Source organism: Gopherus flavomarginatus, chromosome 9 (assembly GCF_025201925.1).
Source record: "Gopherus flavomarginatus isolate rGopFla2 chromosome 9, rGopFla2.mat.asm, whole genome shotgun sequence".
Classification (NCBI taxonomy): domain Eukaryota; kingdom Metazoa; phylum Chordata; order Testudines; family Testudinidae; genus Gopherus; species Gopherus flavomarginatus.
Window position 1 is genome coordinate 18,166,572 of NC_066625.1, and position 19,520 is coordinate 18,186,091.

The 19,520-nt window shown below is 41.7% G+C and overlaps 1 protein-coding gene and 1 long non-coding RNA gene across 4 annotated transcripts in view; one reads left to right on the plus strand and one right to left on the minus strand.

Moving 5' to 3' along the window:
• Nucleotides 1–3,039: 3,039 nt before the first annotated feature.
• LOC127058186 (uncharacterized) lies at nucleotides 3,040–10,986 on the minus strand. Its single transcript, XR_007776305.1, has 3 exons — nucleotides 10,864–10,986; nucleotides 9,977–10,444; nucleotides 3,040–3,131 (listed from the first exon to the last, which is right to left on the minus strand). It is a non-coding gene; the product is annotated as an uncharacterized LOC127058186 (long non-coding RNA).
• A 210-nt stretch (nucleotides 10,987–11,196) lies between these two features.
• The window catches only part of SMG1 (SMG1 nonsense mediated mRNA decay associated PI3K related kinase), a 115,500-nt gene continuing 107,176 nt past the window's right edge, over nucleotides 11,197–19,520 (plus strand). For 2 of the 3 annotated variants that reach the window (XM_050967672.1, XM_050967673.1), the window contains exon 1: nucleotides 11,197–11,392. In XM_050967672.1, coding sequence (XP_050823629.1) covers nucleotides 11,304–11,392 — 89 coding nt within the window. In that variant the 5' untranslated portion in view covers nucleotides 11,197–11,303. The remainder of the gene's footprint in view (nucleotides 11,393–19,520) is intronic. The other variant, XM_050967674.1, reaches the window with a different exon arrangement.

Genomic DNA, 19,520 nt, shown 5'->3' on the forward strand with positions numbered 1-19,520 from the left:
AGCGCTGCAAGATACAGCGCTGTAAAGCGTCAGTGTAATCAGGGCAGCAGCGCTGGGAGCGCGGCTCCCAGCGCTGCACGCTACACCCGTAAGGGATGTGGTTTACATGCTGCGCTGGGAGAGCTCTCTCCCAGCGCTGCCGCTCTGACTACACTCACACTTCAAAGCGCTGCCCCGGCAGCGCTTTGAAATTCCAAATGTAGCCATACCCTGAGTGACAGCTGGCAAGAAATGTTAGAGACAACAAGAAGGGGTTCATCAAGTATGTCAGACAAAAAAGAAAGATCAAGGATGGTGTGGGTCCACTGCTCAGTGGAGCAGGTGAGCTGGTAACGAAAGATAATAGGAAGGCAGAGCTGCTCAATGCCTACTATCCATAGAGATTCTATGGCATTGTTTGGTTCATTTAAGATTTCTATTTCATTTGATTCTATGCTTTCTTTCACATATAGTTCTACTCCCCCACCAGCACGACCTGTACTTCCAATATATTTTGTACCCTGGTATTACTGTGTCCCACTGATTATCTCATTAGGGCTGCCTACGAACCTATCTAGGTGCCAATGTGGAAAACACTGTTTATATAGCCGTCACCTGCTGCACACTCCATTATGTATGTGAGAGTAAATGGAAGTGCTTCCATCCTGAGTGGACTCAGGACAAGTCAGGTTTACAAACTCTGTACAGGCAACCAGATCACAGCCTTATGCACACTGGTCCTGGCACCCAGAGAGCAAGGGAAATCAGGGATTCTGTAGGTGTTCACCTCTTGGCACAGTAGGGACGCAGAGGGTGACATATCTGTGCCAAGGAATACCTTCAAACCCTGTAAAACTGCTGGAAAAGCACATGAGGGAACACTGGCACATACTGGTGGCGCTAGGTACCTTTGTGAGGGTTTTGTTCCCTTGTAATAGAAGATCATTAGCCATTCATTCCTGTAACAATTCACACATTACAGACAATTATAATAGGGCATTTCCACAGGGTTAACACTTAGGAATGGGTTGTGCAGTCCTTGTGCAATGCTTTCCTCTTTGCTGTTCACACCTGTTTACAAATCTCTGTTATTGGGAGTACTCAATCTCTCTGAATGGCCTTATCTACATTTGCTTTGGAGAGGGTGCATCAATTTTTTTAAACTGTTCTTTGTCAGTGGTGCTAACTGCACTTAGCGGCTGTTATTGAGCACTAAGGTTGCTATTTAAGGTAGAAACTGGGCCAGGTTTGGGGAAGCAGGGAGAAAGGAGGGGTTGTTTAATCAGAGGGCAGTGGCAGATGCCTGTATTGATACTTGAATTGTGTTTTGATTTACTGCAAGTTAACCAACCATAAAGACACTTATCTACCCACTTTCAGTGTTGTGACCTCTGCTGCGCTGAGAACTAGCAGTGCATTCTGTAAGCACCACATTGACTGCACTTTTTCCATCCCTACCATGTATCCTTGGGACTCCGGATATTTCTAAACCTGGGGGAGGGGAGGAGCTTTGGGTGTGGGACAGAGAGAAAAGTGTTTGCAGTATCATCTTGCAGTCATCATCCTTAGGAAGACGAGTCCACACACAAGTCAGTGAAACTATAACATTTTTTAAAAGTACTTTGAAACATGTAAGTAAAATATTTTTTAAAAGACATGTAAACTAGTAAAACATAATGGGACTGAATCCGTGAGCAATGACATGTTAATGTCTCTGCACCTGTGTCCTTGCCTCTCCTCTTTTTACATCAGTAGATTCCCTTCTTTCCTTCCCACTATATGCCTTCAGTTGTGTAGCATGCAACCATCGGTTCACCACCCTTTTCATCCTTTCCCAAACCGGGTTTAGGTAGGTTTAACCGCATCCCTCAGGGGTATTGATTTTTCACACTCTGAGCAATGTAGTTATACAAACCTAATTTCCTCAGCCAACTTAGATATCAATATCTCTGCTGCCAAACTTAAACAGTTCTTCTGACAGGCAGTGTTAGCTGCTGTGTTATTCATGTTTTTCTGACTGAATTTCCCAGGTATTTCATGCCCCTCCTTTTTTTTAAATTATCAGCATTCTCTTTGACATTTACATTTTTAATATTTTAACACTTGCACTACCCCGACTGTCTAGTCCTGTCCAAGTTCTGCAGTGTTCTTAGTCTGTGCAAAATTAGATCAACTTAACTTACATCGGCATACAGCCACCACAGTAATTACATCGCTTGTCCGTGTCTACACTTTGCTCCTCCTGTCAGTGGTGCACATCCTCACCAGGAGTACTTGTAGCAATTGTACTATCAGTGTGGGGCATTGTGGGACAGCTTCTAAAAGCCAGTAATAGTTGATGTAAGAAATGCAGTGTCTAGTGACACTACGTTGACTTAACTACATCGATCTTGACTCTATGGTGCTTGAGGACATGGAGTTATTAAATTGGCATAGTGGAGCAGTTATGTCAGTGGGAGTGAAATTTAAGTGTAGACACTTCCATAATTAGATAGATATAAACTTTTTACCTTTTTGGCCAGATTGACACAGTTTTCTGCCAATGTATTCTACAGCTTTAAAATTATCTTGGTGCCATTTATACCCATTTTTCAGTTTAGCACACTTTGTAACTGTGTCTGCAAAGGTGTACTCCAGACACAGCCCTTTAAGGACAGCTGCTTTTTGTTGTCTTAAGCAGTCAATAACCACATGGATTGAATCCCCTCCCCTCTAGGGTAAGGATACTGTTGCTGGTGAAGGGGATCCTGTCCCTCAACCTGGATGCACACATCCATACTCCCATACTCAAAACTTCAAACAAAAACTTCAAGAAATAGCACGCATCATTCCAGAACCTCAGCATCTGTCACATGTTCCCTCTAATTTAAAGAATAAACCCCTTTAACTGCAGTGAGCAGTTAGTGTGGAAATGTTCTCATTTACCTTGGGATGAATTCCACAGCAAAAGGTTAGCCAAATCCACCTTACAACCCCAGGCTTTCATTCATTCCGCTCCTAAAATTTCCCTACAAGCATCAGCCACAAAGAATTGAGTGACAGAAAAGCTGCTCACCATGACATCAAAGGGTTTAGCAAGCCAGTGCGTGGTTCCGTGCCTTGTCAGTTCAGTCATGGTAGTACACTGTTGTGTGACATCTCCCACCTGGATTCTAGACGTTAAAGAGACAGACATCCCACTAATAAGCAAAACTTGCCTACGAATGCCTCCTCTAACTGATATGTTGGGGGCATCCCTACCCAGCGAAGGTAATGCAGGTAAGAATCCTGGATGAGTGGGAGGCAGCTGAGTATCTCTACTCTATCTCTATCTCTGAGTTCTAACAGCAGACCACTTCCCGTTCCTGGGGTCAGTTCCTGAAGCCTCTGCACTGCATGCAAGGTGATCCATGGGTGCCCAAGGCCACTCTCACCCACACCTTCTCTGATAACCAGGGGGTCCTGGACTATCCTCCCTCAGAATTAAGTTTCTGCCACTTTCAAGCCTGAATGCTTTAGCCTCATCCACTGTGTCCTTATTCTTACCCTCCAGGGCACAGAAAAAAGCACGTCATTTTTTCAGACAAAGTCTGAACATTAGTACTATCCCATCAAACCCCATTTTAACTGCCTCTTTAACCTCTGCAAGTAGCCCATCTACAACAACTTGTGGTGCGTAGTCTGGATTATCACAAGAGGGATTATTAGTGACCAGAAAATAAGCAAAGAAAATTCATTCTTCATATTCTGCAGAGGGTTCCTACATTTTCAGCTCCACAGCACCAACAGGGTGATTGCTGCGTCGGATCTGCCACTGTCCCTGACTCTCTAGCCCTGTGGAATATGCAGCCAAACCCCAGGGTCCACTTCCTTCTCCAAAATTGTCTCGCAATCTCCTCTAGTCAGATTACAAAATTCAGCCTGCACCCTAATTTTCAGAAACCACTTTAACACTTCCTCTATGACCCTGCTTCTGGGACAAGGACCTATTTCGTTCATTATGGCTGATATCTCCACTGATGAAAGATTTTTAACCTTCACTTCCCTTCATGTACCACCTTCATGATTGTTTTGGACTGTCACAGTCACCTCTGAGCATTTTAGAGTCCAGATTGTTCAAGGAAGGAAAAAATGGATTATAAAAAGATGGAGCCTCCTGACTATTAATATAGTCCTCCTGACTATAATAATGCTTTCTCCTCCCAAAAGTTTCACTGTCTGATTAAAAGTGCCTGTCAGTTCTCTATTCTCCAAATGAACTGTTTTTAGCTGTGCTTGCGGAATGCTTTCTACTCCTTCAGAGACTCACATTCTCACTCTATGGCTACGTCTACACTACAGGATAAATTCGAATTAGCTTAAACCGATTTTATAAAACAGATATTATAAAGTCGATTGTGCGCGTCCACACTAGGCACATTAATTCGGTGCTGTGCGTCCATGGTCCGAGGCTAGTGTCGATTTCTGGAGCGTTGCACTGTGGGTAGATACTGTAAAATAATGAGGCCAATAACGTCGATTTGCGTCCACACTAACCCTAATCCGATATAGTAATATCGATTTTAGTGTTACTCTTCTCGTTTTGTAGGAGTACAGAAATCGATTTAAAGAGCCCTTTAAATCGATATAAAGAGCAGTGTAGTGTGGACGGGTGCAGCGTTAAATCGATTTAACACTGTTAAAATCGGTTTAACAGCGTAGTGTAGACCAGGCCAAAGCCTCAGAACTGTAACACACTGTGCCTGTAACTCAGTGACCTTGTTTCTCAGTTCTTATATCTTTATATTATATTTGTATATTTAACTTGAGTTTCATATTTTCTGCATTCCAGTTGTTTCACAAAAGCTCTGGCTGCCATTAGCAAACCTTAAAAAACTACAGCTTTTACCTCTTCTTGGCAGCTTTTTGTTGCCAAATAAGTAGCATTTCAGCAGATTAGCCTCTGCCTCAAGCCAGATACTTATCTATATATGCCCCAGTGACTCCACAGTCACTTAAAAACTCCTTAAACCCCTCAATACTCTTAGGTCACGGCCCCTGGATATTGGTTGTTAACCCCAATCTACATACTGGCTGGCTTGCCAGAATGGTGGATTAAGATTCACTTCTCTCCCAACAAAAACAACAAGAAGTTCGGTGGCACCTTAAAGACTAATAGATTTATTTGGGCATAAATAAATAAATAAATCTGTTAGTCTTTAAGGTGCCACTGGACTCCTTGTTGTTTTTGTGGATACAGACTAACACGGCTACCCCCTGATACTTCACTCCCAATACTGGCTACTGTCAGAACTTGGAAGACAGGATACTGGGCTAGGTGGACCATTGACCTAACCCAGTATGACCATTCTTATGATCTTATAACATAACTGTGCGGCAGAAGCCTACAATTTAGATATTTTTCAGCATTCCAGGAATGTGACACACACAGAGAGACAGATAGACAGACAGAGTTTTAGCAATGTAAAGCGCCAGTGTGGATAGCGCTTTGTTGGAGGTGGTTCTATTTTGTTGCTGGGAGAGCTCTCTCCCCGCGATAAAGTGCAGCCACACAGCACATCTTGCAACGGCGTGACTGCAGTGGCACAACCCACTCTTGTAAGGTGCGCAGTAGAGACATAGCCTTAGACTATCCTTGGTTCTCAGACAACTTTTGCAGCCCATGAGGAAGTAGCAGAGGCTATTAATGGTAAGAAATATGTACTAATGGTTTAAAAAAATGAAAATGTTCATAATGTATCAGTTCCCAGTTTGACATTTCTTCTTTAAAAGCTGGCCAACATTTGGAGAACATGACAGTTTTCAAGGTACCAGAATGGAAAAGAAAGGTGGCTTTCCAGTCTTGTGGAGAGATCTGGCAATCTATGCCAGAGAGATGTTTCTGCTAAAGTTCATACTTCTACATATTGCTGAATGGAGAGGTTTGGTCAGCTGTGAAGGTAGACCAAGCAGCTTTGCACTGTTTTTGAACCTCAAGCCCCAGATGGAGTTTCCGCTACACTAGAAATTTGCTGAAATATGCCTACATGACTGGAAAACAATTTGACTAGAAATTGACTATATTCTCAGCTGTCATATGGAATCTATATATTTGAAAATGTAGAAAAACATCCAAACATATTTAATACGTTTCATTTGGTATTCTATTGTTTAACAGTGCAATTAAAATTAATCGTGATTTATTTTTTTAATTGCCGTCAATTTTTTTATTTAATCATGTGAGTTAACTTTGATTAATTGACAGCCTTAATTTACCATATCACTCAAAGAAGCTATTGTAAGATTTCTTGGCATTAAATGAACAAAATCTGCAATGGCAACAACAATCTAGAATGAGTGTAATATCTTATGAGGTCTATTGGTTTCAGTTTGTATGTTATTGGTTTCAGTTTGTTTATACGTTAGTGTGAAGAAGGTTTTATAAAGATAGATTTTGGATTAAATGAAAGTAAATTGTATAATCTATAGATGATACACAGTCATAGTTGCATCGCAGTGTTATCTTTACTGGGAATCTCTATTCTAGGAATCCTTTGCAATCTTTAATAGGCACCCACTTGTAATACTCAAACTACAAAATCTTGGTGGATTGTTTTTCTCTGCTTTAGTCAAACACTGTTTTTCTCCTTGGCCTCAGTCCTGTTTCCAAACTAGGAAATGGTTAGCATCTCTTTCCGTTACCCACAGTGGTGATTGTTGTTCTTTCAATATGTGGCTTTGTTAAGGGTATACATGGAGCCATGGAGCCAAGAAAATGGCTTGGTTTGGCTTCTGCTCCTTAGCATGCACAGATTTTTTGGAAAAGCCATGCTGGTTAAGGCAGCAAACTTGTGAGGGTTGGAAGATGTAATATGCTGTCTTATTTAAGCACAGTAGAAGCATACAGATTGCTTTTTATTACAACTAAAAGTAACACTTGGAGTAATAGTTTTACATATTAAGTCAGTAAATCATTAGGATAAATTGCAAATCAGCAAAAGAATTGGTGGTGTCAATCAGCTGCAAAATTCTGCATTATGAAGAACATTGGCAATGTGGTCTAGTGGACTGAGCACATTGCTGGGAGTCAGAAGACCAGAGCCCTATTTCCAACATTCCCACAGACTCATTCTGTGACACGGGACAAGTGACTTTAATTTACATTTTCAAAAATGGTCTCTAATTTTGGGTCCCTCCTTTTTCGGATATCCAGCTTTACACACTTATAGCTTTATTTTCAAAGGTGCTGAGCATCTGTAGCTCCCATTGACATCAATCCTATTCTCCAAATGAACTGCTTTTAGCTGTGCTTCCAGAACGCTTTCTGCTCCTTCAGAGACTCACATTCTCACTCAAAGCCTCAGAACTGTAAAACACTGTGCCTGTAACTCAGTGACCTTGTTTCTCAGTTCTTATATCTTTATATAATATTTGTATATTTAACTTGAGTTTCATATTTTCTGCATTCCAGTTGTTTCACAAAAGCTCTGGCTGCCATTAGAAAACCTACGTATCTAAATCTGGGCCCCAAAACCCAAGAAGAGCAAATTTAAAAGCCAGTTTTGAAAATGTGGGCCTCAACTTTCCTGTGCTTTAGCTATCTCCTCTGTGAAATGGGGATTAAATGTTTTTATCCACTTTTGTAAAGCACCTCGAGATCTACAGATGAAAAAGTTCTATGTGACAAGTATTATTATTATCTCATTGATCATGATGAAAAGCTTAATTATTACCTAAAAGACTATCAAAATTTCACAATGTAGTCATTCTAACCAGAAATAGTTCAATTACATATTTAATCGTGCTTGACACTTATATAGCATTTTAATGTTTGTACAGTGATTTCAAAATGTAATTAACCATTATTATCCCTGTTTTATAAAAGGAGAAAATGAGACTCAGAGAGGCTAAATTATTTCCACAAGACCACACAGATTCAGGAGCAGATTCATGACTAGAATCCAGTTCTTATACAATGCTCCCTGCTCTACCCACTAAATCAGCAGTGCTCAAATTGTGGTGGTCTATAGACAGAGGCTGGTCACATGGTGCTAATTCTCTTTCTTGTGTCCAGCTGCTAAACCACATTAAAAGGAGGCTAAAAATACATCCTTAATATTATCTTTCCTTTCCCCATAGGCAACTGCTGTAGCTGCTGCAAGGACTTTATGAAATCATGAACATGAGGGGAGGTGATCTGCTCCATTATCAGTTGGTGGTGATATGATCCACAAGATTCTTTCTGTGAAAGTCAGAGAATTTTTGCACTAGATATTGCTGGCACTCCAGTAAAATCTAATTTTGACTTTGATGTTTTAAATTTATTTCTTCTGTTTGCTGAATATCAAATGCTACTGGTTAATTTTCTCAATTTAAATACCAAAAGTAGCAGAACTAAGACAGCAAATGAAAGGATTTATAATGCCGTGTACAATGGGTTATATCTGCAAAACTGACTCAAGTATTTAAGTATTGGAACTGAACCAACATGATATATAGTACTGCCCTGAAACGGCTAAGGTAAAATAGTACACGCACAGTGCCTACCCAAGGTTACCATTTGTGACACTGTCAGCATGTTGTGATGCATTATGATGACACCGGGTTACATCACATCAAAATATAATTATGTCACATTGTGATGTGATGGCTCTGAGCCCTGGAATTTTATTGGAACCTGTGGATGTCCTGGAAGCATTGCTTGAGGGATGCAAAACCACACCAGTAAGTTCAGCACTGTCCAATAAAAAGCTAGAAGTAGGAATATGCCAATTGACTCAGTTCATTCACCAACACAACTGCTGTTTATTGGCTGATATTAACAAGGCCTCCAAGTCGTGTCATTGTTCAACTTTGGATACAGTAATAAATAAGAGCAGTTAGGCCTATGATGTCATGTTTCAGAGGGATAGCCGTGTTAGTCTGTATCCACAAAAACAACAAGGAGCCCAGTGGCACCTTAAAGACTAACAGATTTATTTGGGCATAAGCTTTCATGAGTAAAAAACTCACTTCTTCAGATGCATCTGAAGTGGGTTTTTTACCCATGAAAGCGTAGGCCTATGAGTATCTTTACAGAGTCTTTTACTTGAGTGTATTAGATTTCATGAAAACTTGAGGAATACTCAATAAGAACAGAAACACAGAGTGACCAAATAAGCCAATGCAAGGCATCCATTTCCTGGAGGAGAAAAAAAATACAGGTCTCAGTTGCACCACTGTAGCGCTTCAGCATAGAAACTCACTACAGTGAGGGAGAAGTACTTCTGTCACTGTTGTTAATCCACCTCCTCAAGAGGTGGTAGATGGTTCGACAGACGAATTCTTCCATTAACCTGTCTACTGGGGGGTTAGGTTGGCTTAACCATGGGTATGTCTACACAGGGCCGGCTCCAGGGTTTTTGCCGCCCCAAGCAGGGGAAGAAAAAAAAAAAAGCCGCAATCATGATCAGCGGCTGCTCCACCATGCCACTGTCTTCTTCGGCGGCAGTTCAGCGGCAGGTCCTTCCCTCTGAGAGGGACCGAGGGACCCGCCGCCAAATTGCTGCTGAAGAGCCTGATGTGCTGCACCTTCTCCTTGGCTGCCCCAAGCACCTGATTGCTGAGCTGGTGCCTGGAGCCAGCCCTGTGTCTACACTTGCAGAGTTTTGTGCTCTAAGTTTCACCGGTGATAGGGATCTGGTGAAAGAAAAGTGCTGGTTTGTGTACTCACTTAATTCCTCAGGCATCAGAGAGTGTTTACACTAGCAGCACTTCCATCGCAGATGAGAGCAGCGCTGTAGGGCAGCTATCCTACAGTGCAGCTCTCTCGATAGGTCTTGTGGGAAGGGTGAGCGGAAGGCATTCTGGGTCCCTGCTCAGTGACCCATGCTGCCCTGCTTCATGTTCCAGCAGCCCCAATACTTCCTTGTTTCTTTTGTGGCACTTTTTTTACCCACCCCTGCTGTCTGGCTGCTTTCCCGGCCATATCTACAAGCAAAGGGAAAGGAAGTTTCAAACTTCCCGGGGTTTACAGGGGGAGGGATGGATGTCCGTTTACCTGGTGTCAGACCAGTAAAGATGCTGGCCAGAGTGGTCACTTTTGGAACTGTGCAATATCCTTCGGAGGCCAAAAGGTGTTTACAATGGTAGAACGGTTCTTCACTTTCACAACAGCACAAAAAGAACAGCGGAAAGAGCTATATGCCTCGTGAGGGTGGTTTTCTTGTAGATGCTTCCTCGGTTTTAGCACAAAAAAGGACTTTTTGCACTCTAAATGGTAAGTGTACAGACATTGCCTCTGTAGGATGTGGTGTGAATTTTTCACACCAGAGTGACCTAGCTGGGTTGACTTAACTTTTTAGTGTAGACCCAGCCCTAGTATCTTCCTTGAAAATGTATCCAACTGCACTGGTTCTCACATTCTTTCAAGTGCGGACCACATTGTAATAGGCAGGTATTTTCTTGTAGATTTGTCTCCCCTTCCATTTTCAGTCACATCCTTGTGGCAACTACAGCAGTTGTTTCCCTAGAAAAGTACCAAGACAAAGGTGTCATGTTTTTTTTAGCTCTTTTAAAATGCATTTTAGCAGCTGGAAGTAAAAAGGAGACACCAGCACAGTGGGTTTAGCCAGCTTCCTGCTGACCACCCCCAATACTCTGTAGCACACCAATCTGTGAACTTCTGCCCTACATGTGGGAGAAACACCCTCAGTGTGGACTGGGCTAGGGTGGGTAGGCAGGAGACCCATCAAGGTGCCTGGGGAGATTGGAAACTACTTTTCGGGAAGCAGTCCCCTCAATATGGGTGGGAAGGCACGAAACTGTGCCCTACCCTCATAAGGATAGGAAACACCCTCAGCACAGGATGACCCCTCCTAAGGATTAAATCCCTCTCCGTGTGGGATGGGGGCCAGCAGGCTCCCTCAGGTGAACCCCCCAACACACCAAAGATTGGGAGACAGGGAGACTCCTCCTGAGAGTTACACCAGGGGGACACCCGTCCTGAGGGGGCCGGAAGGCTGAGTGTCCCCCAGGTGCGTGTGCCCTCTCGGCGTGGGGGAGGGCCTAGGGAAGGGGGGCCGGCCCAGTACAGGGGGAGTTCCGCGTGACCCCGCGGGGGTGACCCCCGTCGGTGGCTGCCGTCCCATGGTGCCCCGCGGAGGGCGGGCGAACGGGGCGGCCCCATGGCCCGCGATCCCAGCATGCCGTTCGGCCAGGGAGGAGCAGCAGCAGCAGCAGCAGCAGGCGGAGCCGCCGTCGTCTCCTCCTTCACTGTGAGACAGCAGCAGCAGCAGCAGCAGCTTGAGGAGAGCGAGTGAAGAGCTGCCGCTGCCGCCCCTGCCCTGCGTCGCTGCCCGGCCGGCCATGCCCTCTCGGGCAAGGTAATGAGCCGCAGAGCCCCGGGGTCTCGGCTGAGCGGCATCGGCACCAGGCAGCACTATCACCCGCGGAGCTGGAATGACTGGCAACCCAGGTGGGTTGGGCTCGGGCAGGGGGAGGCGCGGCCTAGGCGGCCTCCGGGGGTATGGGGGGTGTCTGGCCTGGGCTGTTCCCGCTGTGCTGGGGCCTGTGGAGATTGGGAGGAGGGAAGGTGTGGAGGAGAGGAGAAAACCCCGGCTTTCTACGTAGGCAGGCCCAGCTTCCTAAGTGCTGGGGCCTAGAGGGAAATGGGGAGGGGGTAGTGACCCACCCCCTGACTTTTAGGGCCTAGAGGGAGATGGGGGGCGTGTGACCCATTCCCTGACTATTGGGACCTAGAGGGAGATGTGGGGGGAGGTGCGAGTGACCCAGTCCCTGACTATTGGGGCCTACACACTCAGGATTGGGGGGGGGGGGGGTGAACGGGCTCTGCCTCTCTACTGTGGCCTAGTCAGATGGGGAACGAAACGCCAGGACACCTCAGATATAAAGGATCCAGACTTTGCTGGATACTGGAAAGAGCTGGGGTAGGATGTGTGGACAGTGGAGGGTATTTCCTGCTATATAAGCAATTCCTTATCTGTTGGTGGCTGAAGAGACAAAATGTTTCTGTATCACACAACATGTAACTTCTTAGAATCCTAGTTTGGTTGGGTTTATGTTGATTTAGCCCAGGCTCTCCTTCCCCTTTCAGGGTTTTGTCCTAGGTGATTTATAGTTTATGATGATGCTGGTACCCCACAGAGTATTGTAAGTAGCAACTTTGTTGCTCAGTGACTTCTTTTACAGTAGGGGACACTTTTCTTTAGTTGTAAACAGATGTTTTAAGTTGCTTATATTGAAACAGAATTTACAGGAACCTTCAGTAAGTGCATTTTTGTTCTTTGTGTTTTTTAATTGGAAATTATTTGAAGGAGAATAGAGGCTGTAAACATACTGGAGGACTTTCAAGGACTGAAAAAATAGCACACAGAACGTATATATAAATTTTGTTCTTTAATCAGGAAAAGTAGTCCAGAGTTGTAAGTAAACTAACAGGATTTTTGTATGTGGAGTGTTGCAGTTATTACATTTCACTCAGTGAAAGTGTATTTTGCATCTGAACTATTCCCAACATGTAGTTGCTAAACTGCTTTAGTTTACTGTATTAATTTTTAAAGGTGTTTTTGTAAAACTGTTGTAATTTAGCCTGAAGTATTGAAGTCCTTTGACTTCATTATTGTTTCTCTGTTGAACATTTTCGGCTTTATTTGAACGTTACTAAAACTTAAGTTGACAGAGAAAGGGACTGCAGTTCTGTAGTTTGCTGTCAGTATCATGTAGTGTCTTAAATTGATGGGATGCCATTGGAATGGGGAGATTGAATGGTTGTGGAAGTGGATCCTGTAATTGTATGGGTGGAACGTTAGTTTCATATATGTGAAAAGAACAAAAGTTCATTTTGACTAAGTAGTCAGCACTCCAGGTGTTAGGGATATTAAGTATGCAGTAAGCATGCAACATTTAAATGATCACATGGTCTCACCTCACTAAATTCTGCTCTCTTTAGTTGTTGAGGTGTAGTCAATTACAAGTTTAAAAGTTAGAAATTTGCAAGCCATCATATTGATGTCCTGTTGTGGCATCCTATTTCTTCAGTAACAATGGAGGATTTCCAATGGCCTACAGTTTGGTACCTCCCTAAATTGTTACCTGCAGAGGAGTCCTGGACTCATAATACTTTTAAGCTCCTGACCCAGAGTTTTCCCCCTAAAGGAAAGGGTTAGATGTACAGTTTTTGTCCCTGCTGATATGGTGACAGCTGTGATAACAGGTTCCTGATGGGACATGTTAATTTGCCACAAGACCCATCTTACTTTCAGCATAGAAAATATTCTTTACAGATGCTGAAGCCCTGTCTATACTAGGAAATTGACTTACTGAAAACCATTGAACTGGAGCTATTGGCACAGTAAGAACAAAACTGTAATCAGCAGTATTACAGAAAGTATGACTGAGAGAAGGGGAACCATTGTCACTGATGAGTAAGTTTCTCAATGTGAATGGGGCCTGGTCCTTTGCATCCACCGGATCATGAAATTGGAGCATTTTTAAAGGAATGAGTGAGATCTGTAGCTGTCCTTGGGAGCAACCTGAACCTCCACCAATTAACTTTACACCTTAGTTTATCTACCAGGCACCCCAAAGAGTATAAAAATGTGCACAGTGAGAGTTATGAGCTAATGCTACATATATATGAAGTCTAAAAATGTTACCATAGTACAAAGATCACTTTGACCATATGAATCAATATACAGTTGTTTAGATGAGCCTTCAACAAGAAAAAAAACTCTTTGCAAAGGTATGTTGTCAGCTAATTAAAAAAATTCTGATAGAGCTCCCTTAAATAGTATGTTCTGATTTTTTTTTTTTTTAATTTAAAAATAGCTGTGAATTTTTTGGCTTCCTTGTATTATGTTTAGAATGAACTTTTGGATAGCAATTATAACAACACAAAATATGCTCAGAATTTTTTTTCTTTTTCCTTCTGTGTATACACCTGTCTGTTGTTTACTACCTGTTCAGTTCTAGCTCTGTTGCTGCTGGTTAGTGGTAAATAGCTTCTTGCAGGGGCAGAAGAAGGTTGTATGTAGGCACCAAAATTGCAAAAATTCTATCAAATTCCCAGTGCAAGAAAAAAGAAGATAGAACTTTTTTCACTAATCTTTCATGGCTGATAATATGTACAAAACTTTCAAATGGAAATACTATTTTTTGAAGTTGACTGTATCCCTTTAATTAGGATATTGTGTTTTGAAGTTTAATTATCTGTAAACATGATAAATTAGATGAAATCTGAACTATATCATCAGAATCAAAACCTCCCGAACTTTGAGGTATGAAAAATCTGATTCTGAATTTTGCAGCTCAGATCCATCTCTAATAAAGTCTAGTTGGTGAAGAAGAATTTGAATTTTGTGCCCATGTGAATGCGGCAATATCTGTCAGATGTGTGTGGGCTGGTTTACTTAGTTTTTGTAACATTGTATATTGGACAGGAATAAGCTATATGATATACTATAAGCTCCTTTTATTCCTGAATAACTGCATCCACACTAGGGGGGTTGTACCAATTTAACTATATCGGTTTCTAAATGGATACAGCTAACTGTGTATGGACAAGACCTGAGTGTATGTGGTAGAACTTTGATCAGGAGACTTGATCACATTTAGACCCTCAATTGCTGCCTTTTTGAACTTCCAGGCCTCTGCCACCTCGGTTTCCCTTTCAAGCGTCCACTTCCTTTGACTTTTGGGAAAAAAATTAAAAATTAAAAATTCATATCACTGTGTAGCTCCTGCTAGTTTATCTGCTATTTATCTTTAACATTGGGCTGAATTAACTGTGCAACACACAGTACTACTTCACACTCACAGAAAAGCAGGCTTTGTGCAACACAGAAGCATTAAGCAAACTGATGTCTACTGATACAGCATAATGGTAAGGACTAGAACCATGGTTTTAACATTCAACTTTTCAGGCCATTGTGAGAAAGGGTAGAGAAATAGCCTGCTCCTGTAATCAGGAGTTACTTCTGGAATAACTGAACTTCTCTTTATGAACAGAAAAAGACACAAATAATACGGTAGCTGTGGATGTATATGGAGAAGTAAGAAACAAAAGCGCTGACTGGTAACAGTTCCAAAACTACTCTGATAGATACATGTTCAGTCCTGGAATTTAATTCTTGAAAATGGAAGTTATCATTCTCATGCAATGTAAGTTAGTGTTCTGAATTATTATTACTCATTTGTATTACCATGGCACCCAGAACCCCTGGTTATGAATTAGTGGATCCACTTGTGGAAGGTGCTGTACAAATACAGAATAAAAACATGGTCCCTGCCCTCAAAGTGCTTATAGCCTAAGTATTAGGTCTGAGCTACATTAGAAAATCCACACCCTTGAGTGCTGTAGTTTAGTTGACATAAACCCTAGTGTAGACATGATTGAGATGAGACCCCGTAAGAGACAAGGCTGTATCTTAGATTTTATACAGAAAGAATTGGCAAGATTTATACATAGACTTGATGTGAGGACCTAGAGAGAGAGATCCAAGATAATGACATGCAGGTTGCAGATAGCAAGGTGGCGTTGTCCACTGTGATTGATAAAGGGGGTAGTGGGAAGGGTTTGGTGGAAAAGATTAACACCTCTGCTTTAGCTGTATTCAGCTTGAGCTGACAGACAGTCACAAAGACATGTCAAAAGGACATATCTGGCAAGAAGAGGTGATTTGTGAGCATATAGATACTCATTCAGTTTGTCTTTGTGGATAATATTCCCCAGAGATAAAGTGTAGAGAGAGAAGAGAAGGAGCCACGTACAGAGCCCTGCGGAACCCCCACAGAAAGTTGGATGGGTGACAGAGAGGATGTGCCAAAAGACATGCTGAAGTACCAGTTACAGAGGTAGGAGGAGAACCAGGAAAGGACAGAAGCATGAAAGGCAAGGGTGGACAAGGTTTCAAGAAAAGCATGGTTGACTACGTTGAAGGTGGCTGACAGGTCAAGAAGGATGAGGATGGAATACTGGTTCTAAACTTTGATTAGGAAGAGGTCATTAGAGATTTTGGTGAGAAGGATTTCAGTGGAGTGCAAGAGACAGAAGCCAGATTAGAAAGGGTCAAGGATGGCATTGGAGAAAAGAAAACAATTGTAACCAGCGTGTTCAGTGAATTTACAGATAGGTGGAAGAAGGGGTTAGAGAGGCAAGTGGGGTCAAGTTTTTTGTTTTTGTTTTTTTTATTAAGACAAAAGCAGTGGCTCTCAACCTTTCCAGACTACTGTACCCCTTTCAAGAGTCTGATTTGCCTCCCCAGTTTCGCCTCACTTAGAAACTACTTGCTTACAAAATTAGACATAAAAAATACCACAGTATATATTACTGACAAATTGCTTGCTTTCTTATTTTTACCATATAATTATGAAATAAATCAATTGGAATATAAGTATTGTACTTATATTTCAGTGTATAGTATACAGAGCAGTATAAACAAGTCATTGTCTCTATGAAATTTTAGTTTGTACTGACTTCGCTAGTGCTTTTTATGTAGCCTGTTGTAAATCTAGGCAACTATCTAGAAGAGTTGGTGTACCCTAGAGATGGCATGAGATGGGGTCACTGAGGCAAGTGGAGGGATTAGGGAGAAGGTCAGATAAGAAACTTCTGTGTCTCTGACAGGAGAGAGTTATAGGAGGGGATTGGGAAAGGAAGGAAGCTAGGGGGGAGAGAGAGGCAAAATATGGCAACTATGTTAACTTTTTCTTGTACAAGTTCATCCTGTGCAGAGAGAGAAATGAAGGCAGGAGTTGGGGAGGGTTTGAGGACTGAGGCTAAGATGTTGAAAAGGTGGCTGGGATGGAGGACATGACATCCAGTTAAGTTGGAGAAGTAGAGTTGTTTAGGAAGATGGCAGAAGTGAAGGAGGGGAGATTGCATTCATAGTGAAGGAAGTTAGCTTGATCACAGGCTTTTTGCCAGAGATGCTCTGCTGTGTGGGACAGAAGGAAGTGGATGTTGTGACTGAGCCAAGGTTTCAGATAGACAGGATGGGTCTTGCAAAACAATCAAGGTGTGGAGGGGAATGAACCATGGAGAATCATCCACCGTATCAGTGGATAAAAAGGGAGGTGAGGGCTGAGAGCAGATGAGAAGCTATTAACCTTGATAGCCTGGAAGTCACAGAATATTCTGAATGTTTCAGTGTTGTATGTAGCAAAGAATTAAAGCTTATTATAGTTAATTTGATCAGCATCTCCTATTTGATAAGTTGTTCTGTAGGTTTCATGTAACCTTCATGGAGAAGTTTTTTATGCAACCAGTAAACATTGTTACTTTTTCTGCAAGTTAAAAGTTCTTGGGTGTCACTTTCAGTTTCTTTTCAAGTGTGGCACATGGATTTCAAGACTTTGTGTTCTAATGTACAGTGCTTTTTTGCTAATTATGTCAAGGATTCAAACTTGTATAGAAATAATGTAAGCATGTAGTGTAGTATAGAGAGAGTTACCTGCACAAGTCGATTTACTGTGTATATGCTCTATTGCCTTTTTGGTGCCAGCTTGTACTGAAAAGATAACTTACTGAGGTAACAACTGATAGTAGTGGTTCATGTTGCCAACAGAGATACTGCAAAATTCTAGTAGAATGCTTTTCCTAGCACAGTAACCCTTTTTTAAATATTGCAGTGTATTGGACTCCTATTCCACTCAGAATGAAGAGATAACGAGCTCAACAATGCTTTTTTCTAATTCAAGCAGTTTTACTGGGGATTGTGTTTTAATTTTATATGACAAGAAAGAGCAATAAGACTTGATGTGTAAAATGAAGGTAAAAGGAAACGAGGTAGCAGGGTAGCAGTGTTCACATTAGTAAAATTACGGTGAGAGAACATGAATGTCCTTCATATGATGGATATTTACCTATGACTCAGATGCCACACTTTGCTGCTGGCCTTCTCGAAGTGTTGTGTGGTTTTTTGTTTTTTTTTAAACAAGTATTCTATTTCTGTCTTTGTTTTTTTGAATCAGTTTCAGTAGTTCGTCCCAAACGCCATGCTTTTCTAACCTTGAAATCAGTCAGTTGAGTTGTTCACTGAATGCGTTACAGAAATCTGAGTGACTGACATGTAATACTTCATCCTTGTTGGCCACATTAGTACTGTTATCTAAGCATTCATGAAAACTTGTGAACAATTTTCGTCATCAATCTAACTAGTCTTTAAAGGTGACCTGCAATGGTTTTTTAAGTATTATACATTTTTAATTCTTTATAAAAGTGGCCTGTAAGATGATGGGAGTGGGGGGAGGAGATGATGGTTTTTGTTCCTTTTTAATAATCTGGAAAATAACTGAAATATCGATCTTGTTTTTTTCTGGTTTTGCTGGAAGACCTCTTCCAAGTCTCAGAGCAAATGGACTGATCTCTCATGTCTTGACTGAATGATCAGTGGAGGTGAATTTTATGATAAAGATACCCTTTCTTCAGAATGTTCTATAATCATCCCTGCTACTACAGCTGGAGGTCCAAATCACTTTTGGGCTCTTATTGTGCTAGACACGACAAATACAGAAGTAGACATTGTCTTCTTGTCATTGGGAGGATTCTTTAACCACAACATTTCTAATTGTTTTTAAATAGACATCAACAAACACCATTTTAAACATTCTGACTAAAAATCTCTTTTTCTTTCAGTTGCTTAGGTTTGTCTTTTGACTTCTGTGAAATAAAAATTGAGTGAGAAAGTGATAATTTTTCCTTCCCATTTTCCTTAAAATATGGGGGTTGGTGGAATAGCAGTGGAAGTTTTCTCCCATTTTTCAGATGCATGGACTTTCAGGAAGTGGGAGCTTGCTTTCAAAAAACAGCTTTGGTAAACAGGCCAGGAAACACAGATCAAAGCGTGCCAAACTCCCCCCCCCCTTTTTTAAACTGAATCTCAGTGCTAATTTCTTTCTCTGTATTTTGGAGAAAGAAGAGCAGTTCTGTGTCGCACAGGGATTTATTTTTCATTGTAGAAATGTACTCAACTTTAACATTTTCAAATTCATATATTCCCTCAAGGTAAAATAGACTACTTGTTGGATGTGTAACTCCTCTGCTCCTTCAGTGTTTCCATCTTGAATTGTCAACATGTAGATATTATCAAAAAGGTCAGTTACTATTGTCACCTCGTCTGTTATCCATACTCCTTTCTGCCCTTCATTTGTGTCTTGTTGACCCCAAGCAGTTTGGTGAACCACCCTGTGCTCTAACACAGTAGTGATTTTGTCATTTTTTGTTGGTACAGTGTGAAACTGACCAGGATCATATAAACCTAGTGCTGGCACCATTGTGGGTGGGTATAGAGGATTGAATTTGAATGGCAGTATGCCAGAGTGTGTGTGAAGACTATTAAGCATTGATAGTCTCTTGGCTAATTCAAACCAGTGAACATGCTAGATGTTCAGTCAGTCATTCACCTGTGCTTTTGCAGGTTGTAAAATCTCTGCTAAGAGTGAATATTTTAATAATTCATTTTCTCTGGACAGAATGCCTACCTTGCAGGGTGGGTACAAATCTGACTTTAAAGGGGGGAAAAAAACAAAAACTAAACAAATATTGTTTGATTTAATTGTTTTTCTTTTAATAAGTAAACCTGTTT